Source organism: Poecilia formosa, unplaced genomic scaffold (genome assembly GCF_000485575.1).
Source record: "Poecilia formosa unplaced genomic scaffold, Poecilia_formosa-5.1.2 Scaffold310, whole genome shotgun sequence".
In the NCBI taxonomy this organism is placed as follows: domain Eukaryota; kingdom Metazoa; phylum Chordata; class Actinopteri; order Cyprinodontiformes; family Poeciliidae; genus Poecilia; species Poecilia formosa.
The window spans coordinates 141846-157326 of NW_006800249.1; the positions used below are offsets into that span (position 1 = coordinate 141846).

At 38.9% G+C, this 15481-nt stretch overlaps 2 protein-coding genes across 8 annotated transcripts in view; one reads left to right on the forward strand and one right to left on the reverse strand.

Moving 5' to 3' along the window:
- Nucleotides 1-11915, forward strand: part of rgl2 (ral guanine nucleotide dissociation stimulator-like 2) — a 29421-nt gene extending 17506 nt beyond the window's left edge. For both annotated transcript variants that reach the window (XM_007572885.2, XM_007572886.2), the window contains 11 exons: nt 175-278; nt 2747-2831; nt 5356-5415; nt 7327-7413; nt 7490-7522; nt 7702-7823; nt 7895-7981; nt 8732-8825; nt 8984-9208; nt 9411-9525; nt 9771-11915. In XM_007572885.2, coding sequence (XP_007572947.1) covers nt 175-278; nt 2747-2831; nt 5356-5415; nt 7327-7413; nt 7490-7522; nt 7702-7823; nt 7895-7981; nt 8732-8825; nt 8984-9208; nt 9411-9525; nt 9771-9949 — 1191 coding nt within the window. In that variant the 3' untranslated portion in view covers nt 9950-11915. The remainder of the gene's footprint in view (nt 1-174; nt 279-2746; nt 2832-5355; nt 5416-7326; nt 7414-7489; nt 7523-7701; nt 7824-7894; nt 7982-8731; nt 8826-8983; nt 9209-9410; nt 9526-9770) is intronic.
- Nucleotides 11793-15481, reverse strand: part of dnase2 (deoxyribonuclease II, lysosomal) — an 11147-nt gene continuing 7458 nt past the window's right edge. For all 6 annotated transcript variants that reach the window (XM_007572883.2, XM_016661095.1, XM_007572882.2 and 3 more), the window contains exons 6-7: nt 14971-15189; nt 11793-14885 (exon numbers count right to left, since the gene is read on the reverse strand). In XM_007572883.2, the coding sequence (XP_007572945.1) occupies nt 14512-14885; nt 14971-15189 (593 nt within the window). In that variant the 3' untranslated portion in view covers nt 11793-14511. The remainder of the gene's footprint in view (nt 14886-14970; nt 15190-15481) is intronic.

The following is a 15481-nucleotide window of genomic DNA, read 5'->3' on the forward strand; positions in this document are numbered from 1 at the left end:
TGTGGAGTCATTAACTGAAAGTATAACTTAATGCCAGATAGGCATTCCAACACACACACACGCACACATGCATGCACACACACACACGCACACACATCCGAAGATGTTTTCTGTTGCAGCATGTCTTCAAGCAAAAGCCTTTATTCAGCAGTCCTGCTCTGTGTCTTTGAACAGGAATGCAGAGCCAGGAAGAATTTCTCCTCCCTGTATGCCGTCGTGTCGGCGCTGCAGAGCAACCCCATCCACAGGCTGAGGAGGACCTGGCAGGAAACGGACAGGTGTGTGTCAACCGAATTCATCCATTAACAGATAATGAGAAATGCTCTTTGCATAGCTTTCGGTAGATTTTTGGGTCTTCGTCTTGCTAGAAAATAAATGCACTATGACATCGTAGTTCTCTTGCAATCCTTAGTGAATCATTGCAATCATTAGTGAGAATGCTGGAGGGATTCACACTAATAATCATCTGACCAGCTAACCCAAGCTGGTCGAAGATAATGTTGAGTTTCCTTGGATTTGATGATAAAACTCAAAATCCACTTATTATTAAGATCAAATACACTTGATCTTAATGAAGATTTGAGTAAAGTGTTCATATTCTAATGTTTTTCAAAATCAACATGCATCATAGTTTATTTTCCTGGATTTTGAAGCTGTATTAGTACCATGCGCTTACAAGCTGAGCTAACCTACCTACCTTACATAATGTTGAGTTTCCATGGATTTAAGAAAAACCTAGATGATCTTAAAAATGACATTTTTAGAAAAGTGCTCATATTCAAAATCAATATGTAATTTACCAGCCTTTTTTTATGTGTTGATTTTAGATTTGAATTAGCCAGTATGGGTATTGAACCCATGACCTTGGCATTATTATCACTAAGCTCTGACTATCTGAGCTAACCAACTGTATACGCTTTCCAGTTTCCATGGATTTAAGAAATACGTACTTGATCTTAAAAATTGAAGAAAAGTGCTCATATTCTAATGTTTTTCAAAATTAACATGCATCATAGTTTATTTTATTTCCCAGCAGTTTTTAGTTTTGAAGTGTTGATTTTATTTCAGAGCCATTTTTTATTTTGAAGTGTTGATTGTCTGAAAGACTTTAGATTTTATTTGCCTAGTATGGACATTGAACCCATGACCTCAGCTGTATTAGTACCACGCGCTTACATGCTGAGCTAACCTTCATACCTTACATAATTTTACGTTTTCATGGATTTAAGAAATACGTACTTGATCTTAACGAAAATAAAAAGGAAAGTGATCATATTCTAAAGTTTTTCAAAATCAATATATATAATTAACTTTCCAGCCTCTGGTTTGTGTTGCTTTTATTATGATGTTAGAATTTTAACATTGAACACCAGCCTGGGTTCAATACCCAGGCTGGTGTGGGTATTGAACCCACACCAGCCTGCTAATAACAGTGTGGTGTTATTAGCACCACACTCTGACAAGCTGAGCTAACTGGCCATGCACACTGTTGAGTGTCCATGGACTTAAGAAATACATACTTGACCATAACAATGAAAATTTAAGAAAAGTGCTCATATTATAATTTTTTTCTATATAAATATGTATAATATTTGATATTATAGCCTTTTTATGTGTTGATTTTATTTCCCAGCAGTTTTCAGTTTTGAAGTGTTTATCTTATTTTTGAGCCATTTCTTATTTTCCCACAGTTTTAGTTTTGATTTTATTTTCCCAGCAGTTTTTAGTTTTGAAGTGTTGTCTGAAAGTCTTCACATTTTATTTGCCCAGTATGAATGTTGAACCCATGACCTCAGCTGTATTAGTACCACGCACTTACAAGCTGAGCTAACCTACCTACCTTACATATGTTGAGTTTTCATGTATTTAAGAAATACGTACTTGTTTTTAACGATGAAAATTGAAGAAAAGTGATCATATTCTAATGGTTTTTGAAATCAATATCTATAGTATTTGATTTTCCAGCCTCTTGTTTGTGTTGATTTTAATAATACATTAGAATTAAATTGGCTAGTGTGGGGATTGAACCCATTACCTTGGAGTTATTAGCACCACGCTCTGACAAGCTAAGCTATCCAGCCATACACACGGTTCAGTTTCCTTTCTTTTGAGAAATACGTACTTGATCTTAACAAAATTTAAGAAAAGTGCTCATATTCTACAGTTTTTCAAAATCAATATGTATAATATTGGATTTACTAGCCTTTTGTTATATGTTAGTTTTAGATTTGAATTGGCCAGTATGGGGATTGAACCTATGACTTTGGTGTTAGTAGCACCATACTCTGACAAGCTGAGCTAACTGACCATACACACTTTTGAGTTTCCATGGATTTAAGAAAGACGTACTTGATCTTAACAATGAAAATTTAAGAAAAATGCTCATATTGTAATGTTTTTCAGAATTAACAGGCAAAATATTTGATTCTCCATCCTTTATTTCTGTGTTGATTTTATTAAAACTTTAGATGTGAATTGGCCAGTATGGGGATTGAACCCATGACCTTGACATTATTAGCACCATATTCTGATCAGCTGAGCTAACCAGGCATACACTGTGTTGTTCCCATAAAAAAATTGTTCAAATCTCTGCTACTGAACATAAACCCATTTTCCAGTTTAAATATGCCTTCAGCTTTCTGAGACTCAGCTGTGCTTGCACAATCTTCCTTTATTACACTTTTGTTACCTTGAATAATTCAAGAACACACATGAATCTTCCACTGACAGTTGTTTTCTTTTGCAGAGAGGCCTTGAGGAGATACGAGGAGCTGGCAGAAATATTCTCAGACAAGGACAACTATTCACAGAGCAGAGAACTCCTGAAGGAGGTGAGTTGTTGTGGGAATAAAGAGCGCATTAATGACAGTGGAAATAAATTACTCTGTGTGCCTGGAAAGCTGAATCATGCTAAAACTGCTGATATAATCTCATCTGCTTCAGTGAGAAATCTGAGCTCAGGGTCATGGCATAGCATGAAACTACCCAGTCAATTGTGAATTGATGTGTTTATTTAGAGATTTGCTGTTTGCAGATTGACACGTCGGTGATAAAAAGTGAGATCTCAGCAGCTCTTTTTTGTGACGTTCTGAATTGGTTTGAGAGCTATTTTCTTCTGAGATCGGCGCTCCTGGCTGCCGTCTGATGTTTTTACTGCTCAGCTTTTCATTGCCTCGCGTAAAAATCTTCAGAAGTCCCCATTTCTGCAGTTTTTCTTGTGTCCCTTAATATGCTTTAGTGCAAAGTAAATGAATGGAGGTGGGTCGGAAAGCATTGCAGTGATTAAATTAAACTCTGTTTTGGGTCTTTTTGCAACAAGAGAGTTTTGCAAATTGCAGTTTGTGTGAATCCCCTCCAGAAACAAACACTCAGTGCTTTCCCAGTGTTTAATATCTGTGTTGGAGATAACATCACAGGAATGAAGAAGCAGCCTCTGTGATTATTGGCATTTCTGGTAAAAAAAAACAACAACAACAAAAAACAACAACCTTATTCTAAAGGTAACTTTCATTGTAGTAGCATTATCTCACAATGGAATATTTGCAAAAAATCCAACCGTTTATACGAGAAAACATACAAATTTAAGAAAAATATATACAACTTCCAGAAAACAAATAAAGCTCAAAGTTATTCATGCCACTGGCCCATTTAAATTTCAATAATTAACATTTAACCAACCATCTCACAAAAATATTATTATAATATAAAAGGAGTATCAATTAAAAAAAATCTCTTTTTATTACATTGTAAAGTAAATAAAAAGTAATGTTAAAAATTATTAATACACTTTTCAATAATATATGAACATTTCTGAGGGCCTAATGTTGATCAAAGATTTTTGATAATGGCTGACTGGCTTTTTTTCTTACAATTTATATTTGATGATTCACTCTTTGTGGTTGGAAAGCCTCCGTTTCATCACCCTAATCTTTAGCTATTTCCATTAATTCCCTGTGAGATTCAAGTCAAAACTCTCTGCGGGCGACTGCAAATTGTTAACATTATTTCCAGGAAGAAGAAATCTGTCTGGTTGAACTAATAAAATACTAAAAGCGACCTAAGAATTTAGTTCAGTTCAAATCTTACAAATTATGTATGTAAGTTAGTCTAAATGTATTTAATTCATCCAGTTAATTCCAATTCCAAACAATACCTAAGCTTCAGAACATGCAACATCAATTAGTAAAAAGTTCTCCGTGTAAGAAATGTCCTAACAAAATGTTGAGTACATGAAAGAGTCAGACAGCCACAGAAGCACTGGACCAAGTGTGAAGGAATAAGAAAACAGCTAGATCACAAAGTTAATTGTAGCAATAAATGCTAATCTTGCATAACTGGAAAAAACACAACAATGCAACAGTCAGGAACAGGATGTTTCTGATTTTGATGATATTATACAGGAGAATGAAGGAAATTACTGAAATGTATTTAATATAAGATTTAAAGAAGGTAAAATTATAAAATCCTGAGGAAATTACTGTATAAGTAAACCTAACAAAATGTTAAGAGTACATGAAAAATGGGAAAGATGGTGGTTCATTGGTTCACCTTTTGGTCAGCTGGCTTTATTCACTGGCAAAATGTAATATAACAATGAAATGATCTGTTTATTTAAGAAAATGAGGGAAAAATCCATCTGCGTTGTTGCACCATCTTGTTACAGCAACAGAATGCAATGTAACTCTCATAATGCAGGATGAGTCATATTTTCTTGCTCTATTTTGTTGATTGTTGATACTACAAAAGAGGATAAAAGGCATTGGAAAAAAAACAAACTAATCTGACTTTATTCACCAAATAGAGATTTTTTTACTCCAAATTTCATCGTCTACATAAAAATCACTTCAATCCGACATGTTCCTCCAGAAAGTTGGTTCTCTTCTCTTGGCAAATTTATTTCAGTGGCTCTAATCTTCTTCCAAAGGAAAATGTCAGGTTTCTTTTTATTGTCCCCCAAGTGGCCAAAAAGCAGACTGCACATTTAAAATTCTCCAAATTCTTTTAGTTCATTTATTTTCACCAGATAACTGGAGATTATTCAAGCGGAGAAGGAACATACACTATTTTATCAGTTTGTTACTGTTATAGGTCAAATCCAAGTATAGCTGTTAAAATACTGGCTGCAGCACAAAAATCACTTTTCTTCAGCATAATGACCATTGTCTTTATGCTAAAGGACAACAATTTGAGATAACCATTTTATATATATATATATATATATATATATATGGCATTGTGACTTTTAGTTTTATTCAGCTAGATGCGTAATATAAGATAAACATGTCAATAAAAATTCTCCTTCTGTTTAAACTCGAGTGAATAAATGAAAAGCTTCCCCTTGTTCGTGTCTTGCAGGAGGGAACCTCAAAGTTTGCCAACCTTGACAACAGGATCAACAACAGACACCACAGCAGGGTGAGTAGAGTGGAAACGCTGGCTACGGAGACTGATCTGAGAATCATGTCCAACATCTTCCTGACAGCTGAGAGGTTCTGGTTGCACATCTCAGCTGCAGGAGGATGAAAGCATGCAGCTTCAAACACTCAGAAATGCTGAGTTCACATCCACAGTTCTCACTGGACTGCCACAAGCTTTCAGGGTTACCTCACCAAGACGTTTTAAGAGCAGCTTAGAAATGACCTCTCTGATGTACGGGCAAATAAAAGAGAAGTATTCTCACCAACTTTATGGCCCACGTCTGCAGTGAATACTAAACATTTCAGCCTGAGGGGCCGTTCGTCCCCACAGGCCTTCATGGCCGACTTTTTGAAATTTGCAGCATGATGTAACACCCTGTAAAAGTGCACAGAAATGCTCTGTGCTTAGAAGTTACATTTCAGGTGGATTTTAAGGCTTGTGGAAGCGTGACTGTTACAGTACCTTCAAAAGTTATCACACCTCTTGCACTTGTTCCACATTTTATTGAATTAAAGCTAAACAGTAAAGGAAGCAAAAGGATACATCCTTTTTTTTTAATAAACAAAAATCTGAAATGTGAGACCATTATATAAAATCCAGTGCGACTGGAAGTCACCTTCAGAGTCCATCTGTTTCTAAAAAAGTTGTAAGAAAAAATGCAAGAAATGAATGCAAAGTTCTGTTCAAATTTTTTGGTCTACAAGCAAAACACTTGGTGTGTCAGAAAGTCAACTGCAAATTATCTGCCTCGAGGCTTCATTAAATTAAGTTTTACTGTTTAGCACGCCGTGTTCAGACCAGATTATTATTTGTGTTGCGCAGCGCTCTCACTGCCCCCAATGAGCTCCTGACGAATGCTAAGTGCTATTAGCATTTACAGAGGGAGACGGCGAGGAACGAAAGAAGAGAAAGAAAAAGATGAAAGTTGTCAAAAGTGTGGGATTACTTTCAGCTACATATTTTATACTAATTCAGCTTTTTTGTACTGCGAAACTGAATTGGCGTTTCACAATAGCAAATACCTCAGCAGGAAACATTCACTACATGCATTAAGCTCGTTCATGTGTGCTAATAGGAGACATTTTTATTTCCTTTTAAAAGATGCTTAACTTTTATCTGTGATTGTTAGAACACAATCTGGCATGGCAGGAGACAAAACTGCTGCATAAACAGATTTCAGAATAAGAGCTTGAATATAAACGTCTAACTGCTTGAAGGAAAAGTCTATAACCGAAACTTCAACACTGGTGTCGAACTTTATTCAACTTAAAGTAAATTAGCACTTTAGAATCTAAAAAGTAAATGTAAAGGTAATTTTATTAATATAGCACACTTTCAGCAAGAAGGCAATATAAAGTGAATTAAAAGGAAAAAAGTAAAAGATAAAAGAATCTATCCGGATAAATTAAATTAGGGGAAAGCTAAGTGTGTCAAATGTTTCTAAAGTTAACAAAAATGCTCCACTGCTAAACGAAAGCAGAAGTTTCAGCATGTCAAAAAAAAAAAAGTGTGAAAATGTTTATGTGGTATAATTTTTTTTGAGATGTTGCATATGTGCATATTCAAATTGCCACAAAAATCCACTTTTCAAAGGTAAAACAAAGTTTTAAAGCAGGATACTATTCTAACAATGCTAAATGCTGTGTTAAGTCATTGATAGTGAGGTCTGTAGCTGAACTGCGGGTGGATCGGTGGTTTTAAAGAGGATCCTTGTAGGGAATTGAGCAACAAAGTGAGGCAGTGAGCTGTGATGTACGCTCCTGTGTGTTCAGCTGAATTCTGAGCCACCCTGTGAAAAATAGCTGCAGGCAGCTGCTCTGAAATTCATCTGTTGGTGGGCTCTTTGGGTTGTGAATGAGAACCTCAGGGGGGACTAATGAAAAATGTGTCCTTTTTGTTTCATCCCAGTCCAACGCTCAGGGCACCGTGCCCTACCTGGGAATCTTCCTCACAGACCTCACCATGCTGGACACGGCGGTCAAAGACCGGCTGGATGTAAGTTGATCTCATCTGTGGGATCCATGTAACAGCACTCAGGCTGACCTAACGCATCCTGTCACTCCCTTTGCAGAACGGCTACATCAACTTTGACAAAAGGAGAAGGGTAAGTGACACAATATGCAAAATATATTTCTCTCTGCTACAAATAAAGGGGGGTTAAAGTCTAAAACGAGTGGAGCAGAAATAGAATCAGAGCAGGAAATAGTTATGGTTCTGCCATGGATATGTCAGCTGTTTTATTTCTTTAAGAAACATTGTGGTGATAAAGTTCTTTGTTAACAGGAATTTGAGGTTTTAGCTCAAATCCGGCTCCTGCAGTCTTCTTGCAAAAACTGCGTGTTTGACTCCGACGAGGCCTTCTCACAGTGGTACCACAGCGTGCCCACACTCACAGAGGAGCAGAGGTACGCTTTTAGGAGCATTTAAGATTTGAAAACATCCAGTTTATGCTTTACTGACTGATGTCTAATTGTAGTTACAGACTGTCCAATGAGATTGAAGCACCCACTGAGCCGAGTCCTCGATCTTTGATGCCAACAGTCATCATCACCCAGTGCTCAGAGTGAGTTACCATGAGGGGATGGCGGGTCTTTATTGATGCAAACGCCTGTTTTTATAATGATTTCTAAAGCTCATTTCACTGGGAATCGCTCACCACTGTCAGGATTAAACGGATTAATCATATCTGATCATAGTGGGGAGCAAAGTGGTTTCTTCTGTTTTTGATTTAAATGTTTCAAATAAGATTCATAATCTTGTATAACATAGATAATTGTAGTAAACAGCAAAAAACGCTGTTTTTGAAAACAATTTCATTTATTAAGGTAAATAAAAATACAATCCAATAAACTTTGACCCACTGTTCTGTACAGAGATGTTTCAGTTGAACCAAACTGGAGGTTTTTGAGCATCAATGTCATGTTTAAGGTTACAGAATGTCAGTCAGGTTTAAGCCCAAACTTTGAACAACATATGAACAGAAGTACAATATCTACGAACATGTAAATTATAACGTCAAAATGAAATGCTGTCGTCAGATTTAATTTAGAAAAAAACTTAATTGTCCCACAGAGGGGAAAATCAGGTTCACAAATAAATCTGATAAATAAATCTGCTCCAGATTTTGATCCCAATCTGAAGCAGATTGGGATCAAACTCACAGCTAAAGGAGTTTAGCATTGAGCTAAACTCAAAGCTTCAACTTTGATACCTGCAAAGTTGAAGCAGGTTTCTTTTAGTTTTCCAGAATGTTTTGTATAAATTCTGTTTCTGGTTAATTGATGAAGTTTGATGTTTTGCTTCTTGTTTCCAGCCTGAGCAGCTCCCGGACCAGCCTGGCTGGAGACGGCGAAAGCCTCTTCGACTTTCACTCTCCAGTCAATAACTTTCTCTCCAAACTCACAAAGGTAATCCACTAATGCTTATTATTAGAAAAGGTCAGGTTTGCATTTATATGAACTCATTTCACAGACGCTGCCTTCAGAGCCGACTCTTTTTTTCTTTGGCTTTAGTTTCCTGTATCTTGAAGATTTCCCCTCTGAAATTACAGTTATTTGTGTTGCAGCACATGAGATCTCCGTCGGTTTCCTGTCTGGACGTCGACACGTCCCCTCCGACCAACGAGTCCACCCCCGTCGCGCTGACCCCAACCACGCCCACAAAAACGCACCGCAGATCAGCCTCCTGCGGCAACAACCTCCCCAGCAATGTCCCGGGGTCGGGGCCCGACATGCGGATCATCAGGATACGGATGGACCTGCAGGATGGGAACCTGTACAGAAGCATACTGGTACAAATCTCAAAGCCATTTCACTCTAATTCACATCAGCAGTGAGTCGGCCTGAATTATCCGCAGCACGCTGCACTTAAAGCTGACTCTCCGTGGTAATGATAGTCATCAGATCAGATCCTCAGGACACATCAGAGCCGCCGTATCATTAGTGCAAATCAAGCTGTACTGGTGTCACAGTTACGCTCTGTTTTCCACTTAGGTTACCAGCAATGACAAGACCCCCTCTGTGATCAGCTCTGCCTTGGAGAAACACAATCAGGACCCCACACAGGCGTCCAGATATGAGCTGATACAACTTCTGCCTGAAGGAAAAGGTACAAAAAATTTTTGTTTACTTCAATGATTATTAAGCTCAACAATTCAGCAGTTTTACTGTAAATAAGGGCATGATAAAAGTTTAGTTCTGGGATTTTGATCTGGTCCTACTGGGTTCTAAAGTCATAAGAATAATACATTTTATATGTAATACCCTTTACATAAATAATGTCTAAAAACAGACAATAATATCAACTGGAAACAGGTTTTCCTTAAATACTTTGTCTCTCTTCTGTTAACTCAGAACTGGTCATCCCGGCAACAGGAAACGTCTTCTATGCCATGACATCATCCAGCGTTGACTTCCTGCTGAGAAGGAAAGGCGGGAACACCCCGGTTGGCTCACCGATCACCACGGAGACGAGCGCTACTTTTCCTCGCATCAAGGCCAAAGGAAGGAGATTGGTCCGGACTTTGTTTTGACACAAGCTTTGTCCTTTCCAGCAGTTTTTTTTTCTCTATAAATGTGCAAAAAAGACAAATCTACACATGCCTTCCTTCGTTCTCCTGACCAAGTCTGTTCTGCAAAAAACACAGAGGACATCTGCTGCTGAGGAACCGGGCCAGTTCTCCCAATTGCTAGCCAATATGCATTACTAAATTAAACTGGGAGGGAAGGGCTGATGGAGGCCTTTAACTGAGGGAATCAGGTGCTTCAGCCCGGTCATCCAGCATTCAGTGCTTCTGTTTTTCATTCCAACTCAGCAGGATTTGTAAGCACAGATGTGTAGCGAAACACTGAAGCATGTCCCTGAGACATATAATCATGTTTTGTATATATTTATACACCTTGTCTGTCTGTATGATGAGAGAAGCTCCTAATTAATCTGAGAAATCCTGTTTGTGCATTCCTGTTAGACTCCAGAGAGCTCAGACAAAATGAATTGTTTCATTTCAACATAAACAAAAAGCTGCAACACTCAGACATTTATTCAACAGAGGTATTTTTACCAACTCTGCAGCTCAAATGAACTTTCTGGGCTCTGTGGGAACATAGAGTCAGAAAAACAGTTTCTTCTCCGACTGGCTTTCTGCACACTCATCCAGCAACATCCAGACAGTTCATCTGCAGGTCGTCCATTACCCAGAGAGCCAGACGTTCCTCCAGCCGAAGCTGCTGTTGACCAAAGTAAATCATTATTTACAAAAGGGAGAAAAGATTTGTTCTGCTGGATGTCTAAAAGCAAGGAGCAACCAATCATTTCGTCATGTTTTCCTTCTAAGACATTCTGACTCTCTGGTGATCTTTCAAAGTCGCATTAATCAATTCTTCTGAAGACCTTTCTTTTGGATTTTGACTTTTTAATTTTTTTTTTACTTGTCTTCAGTCCTGTATTTGACCATTTCAGGTGTTTTTGGTTAAGTCACTTTAAGCATAAAAAAGGCTAATTTCAAATTGAATCTACGGGGAACTGGAAGCCTCAGAGCCGTGTTTCTGAAACGTTAAGAGATTACAGGGAGCTCTGGCTGCTTGGAAGGAAATATGTAAGCAAGGGTGAGGATTAAAAGTTTTTCACAGCACTATATGCAAGTAGATCGATGCATTAAATTAATATAGCACAAAACTGAAGTTTCCTCTAAATTCTAGTGGACAAAAACAATTCCTGCAGCTTTAAATGAACTTCAAGCACTTTACAAAAAAACACATTGCTCTGCTTAATCAGCATAAAACTTAAAACAGGAAGAAAGTTTTTCCAGAACCAAACAGCTGAAATGTTCGGGTCTAACGGGTTGCCAGGTTGGTTCCCCTCTGAGCTTTCTTTATTTTATAGTGAATGTTCAGCAGCTTGAGTTTAATCTGAACCTGTGACCTCTGGCCTCTACGCATCATTCCCAACGCTGATGAGGCCTTCTGATTGGCCGAGGCTCGGGAGGGACTGTGGGGGACCAGACAGAGGATTCTGGGTAATACTACATGACATGCAGGTGTGATGTTGTTGCTAAAGACTGTTTTAGTGCCTTTTTCTGCTTGGTGCTCACCTTTCTCATTAGAATGTATTCAGAACACACAGGTGGCGGAAACGCAGCCTCCTCCAGCGCTGATCCATTTCACATCAAACTTATTTATGCACTACATGTCAGATGTCCTATTTTGTGGTAATAAACTTACTTTTATATGGATTTTGGTGCTTATGAGTGAGATTTGTCATGCTGTTAGCCTTTTCATAAGACAGTTAAATTCAGCTCCATGCATCATGTGAGAAGTGACATTTCAAAGACACGGTGACGTATGAAGTCAGACACCCCCGCAGAAGCTTTTTTTTTATTATTCAAATTAAAGACAGCCAGCATCTTTATCTACAGGAAAAATCAAGGTCAGACTGAAGGCGGAGAAAAAGCACTTCACAGCTCGTTTGACTTGACAACAAACATTCACAGAGAAGTAAAAGAAAATCATCAAACCTGAATCTTTTCTGCCCCTGATTTCTTTCCAAAATCCTAAAAATAATAATGAAAGAAATGATCCACGTGCTTTTCAAGAAGCAGAGCATGTCAGTCCTCCAGAGAACACCTGCATGCATGAGTGGAAAAACCTCCTTACAGAATCTGCTCTCATCCATTTGCAGGAGAGTCTCTTCAGTTTCAGCAGCTGTGAAAAACACTTCAGCTTTTGCTTTTATTATTTTTAAAGAGACACTTTTATGGGTTTTGTTCTGTTTTCTCCTAACCTCTCTAGATTGCTGTCAGATTTAAAAACTCGTTCTCCTACTGCACGGCTCCATTTGCATAAAAAAAAAAAAAAAATCATACTGAGCATTTGAAATGTTTTTGCCAAGAAAGCATGAACTGAATGTCTCTCTTTTTGAGACGCACACTCTGTGGCTGTTTGCTGTTTACTCATTATAAATGTAATTTGCTTTAAAAACAAACAATTTTCAGTTAAGTTGAATTGCTGTTCGGGGCTAATGATGTTCATCTGAGCTGCATTTTTAGGATCAGTTCAGTTATTTGCACTTTTAAAAAAAATTAAAACTGAAAGATACATCCTGAAAGCTGAATGTGTGACGTGTGCCATTCTGGTGCATCTTTATGGCATTTTGCAGGCCGTTACTGCCACCTGTTGATTACTGGAATAGTAAAACAAGGGAGAAAAAATCAAGCAAACAAATAACAAATGTGTTTGACTATAAACTCCATGAACTCACCACATTGAAGTATTTAAAAAAACTAAGCATTTTTACAAATAACTGTTGGTTTTTAGGGATGATGTGTGAATTTTAAGAGGCTACGGGGAATATAAGCTACAGAGGAGGATTTTCTCTTACAGTGTACAGACTAAACCTCAGCAGCTTACAGTTAAACCAGTGTAAACTTTTACTCCTTTAAAACTCTTAAAAAAATAATGTCCTCCTAGGCATCACATAACATACAAAAGTAGCTAATTTTTACAAATTTGCAATTGGAATAATTACATTAGACTTTTAAATTACATTTTCTGTCAGAATGGCCTGATTTGGATATAATTTGGTTTAAATGGAGACCAGTGATGAAGATGTGCTGTAAGTTATTTGATTTAAAAGAAACTGAGAAGAAAGTAGAAAGTAGCTGCAGACAAAGGGCCAAACCAAGTCCATCTCCATCCTACCAGGAAGTGACCTCTGTTGACCTCTGCCTGCTGTCTGATGCATTGGATCCTCAGTAGTTCAGTATGAAGTTGTACCACAGAGAAAGAAAACTACTAGGAGAGCAAAGTAAAAACTGTTTCTGCTGTTTGTTGAATCACTTCAGGCTCAATCAATCAAAGGGCTTAGTCGTCATGGCTACCTATTCCATCACCTCGGTAACAGCAATCCATGAATTTTCAGCTGGAAATAAAAAATATTTTGAGGCTTTTTTTTATTTATTTATATACAGAAAAAAACTAAAATCAAATTCCATAATTTTCCAGATTTCTGCAGCAGGAACCCTGATCTTTTGGTGTCTGCTGTTTTCTTCCTGTTTTGACTGTCAGATGCTCCAGTAACTGCCAGGAAAAGCTGTGATGCCATAGACTTGTCCTCTCTGTTACTGTGTAAAACCTGCCAGCTCCAAATCACTCTCATCTCCATCTCTGGTTTGCATTTTCACCAAATTATGTCCAAACTATGGCTGTCAATGCTAACGCATGCGATTAATCTGAAAATTTTAAAGTATTGATATTACATAACATAGATTAATCAAACTACTATTTTGAGGGCTACATCGTTCACAGCAGTGGATTTTGGATTTGACACAGGGAGTGACAAACCACAGTGACAGTTTTCCGCAACAGCAGCAAAGTCGAACATTCACAACTTTCTTGTGTTGTGTCGCTAACCCACATTTGCACGAAGTTACGTACGAGCTCGAAATTTCAAATGTACAAATTATGCCACAAGTTAGGCTGGATGAGGAGAAGCAACTATCACCTCATTGCACATCTTCCACAGGATATGAACAGACAGACATTTCTAAATTAATGTTTAAAACAAATGTCTTCCTTCAAACCTTCCTGAAGATAAAAACCTGGAAAACTGAGAATCTTCAGGTATGAAGATTTGGTTTGAGGCGACAAAACTTTTTTTGACAGTTTTCGATATGGGCTGTTGCCCAGGGCAGCATCAGGAAGGGGTGGAGGACCCAAGAACCAGAAAATAAAACATATCTGTCATCAGCTGGCTCCTGAAAATGTTTACCACTGCTTGTATTCATGTGTAGTGGAGTAAGTTCCTTAGTTGTTGTTGAGTACTGCTTACCTGCTTTCTGCCACAAAAAAAAAACAAACAAAAAAAAACCTAAATAATTGATTCCATTTTGACTGGTTGGATTGAAGTTAGGCACAGTGATTAAAGCGATTACTGTCAGAGTGTGATTAACCTGATTACATTATTGAATCGACTGACAGCACCAGTCCAAACGGGACTCTGTTTTTTATGTTTTAAAACTGACTCCCAGCATATCAAGCGTGTTGAAATATTTCCCATAAGCCCCTGAGCCCAGCGTTATCGTATAGCTCTGCGGACTCTTCAGCACTGGATCATTTCTCCTCCACAGGCCTCGCACTCCAGCGCCGCCGTCCGGTAAGCCTTCCACACCGTCGGGTCCTGAAGACACACGGTGCCTCCTCCACGCCGTTCCTCCGCCTCGTTCCTGTTTATGTCCCCCACGCACACCCAGCCGCCGCCTCGCGACCCGTCCCGCGCTGCCCGTAGGCTGACGGCCCACTTGGAGTGGTCCTGCGTGGCCTTGAAGGTGAACGTCTGCCCTGGGTTGATGCTCTTGATGTCCAGGACCTTCCAGCCCAGCGAGCAGTTGGAGGGGAGGATCCCAGTGGAGCGCACCCAGAACTGAACCAGGAGGTCTGACTTGAGGGTGGGCGCCACCCACGAGTGGTAGAGGTCTGACGGAGCAGCAGAGAGAGGAGAGGTGAGACAACGAACCTGAAGCTTTAGAAATTGCTCAAGGCTATACAGCAGAAGCAGCACCGTCATCGAACTTTGCTCCTTTGGCGAAGCTGATGAAGTCGGTGCCGCCTGTCGAGGTCAGAGTCACGCTGCGGTTGGACACAGTTTTCACATGTGGAAACATCTGAGAGGACAGAAGGTTTTTGTTGCAGACAGCAGCCAGAGCTGGGACGGAGGACGCCAGGGACTCCGGGACGTCACAGTCATACACGTTAGGCTGATTGATCTGCAGCTGCTCTCCTGTGGCACAAAGCACATTCAAGTCAATGGACTGGACAATAAATTAATAACAATACATACTGCGAATAATTTCATCGAACTCCAATCCAGAACTGCGCAGCATTCTGGGGGATGTAGGCAGAGGAAAGGTTTTTAGCTGCTCAACCTGTCACAGGCAGCCAAGCAAGTTTGTGGCATCAACTAACTCACTTTTTATTTACCTAGCAACTCACTGAATCTTTGGTTACCTAGCAACAACCTGTTGAGTTTCCAGGTTGTTATGCAGCAGCAGTTTAAGGTTTCACCACCTTGC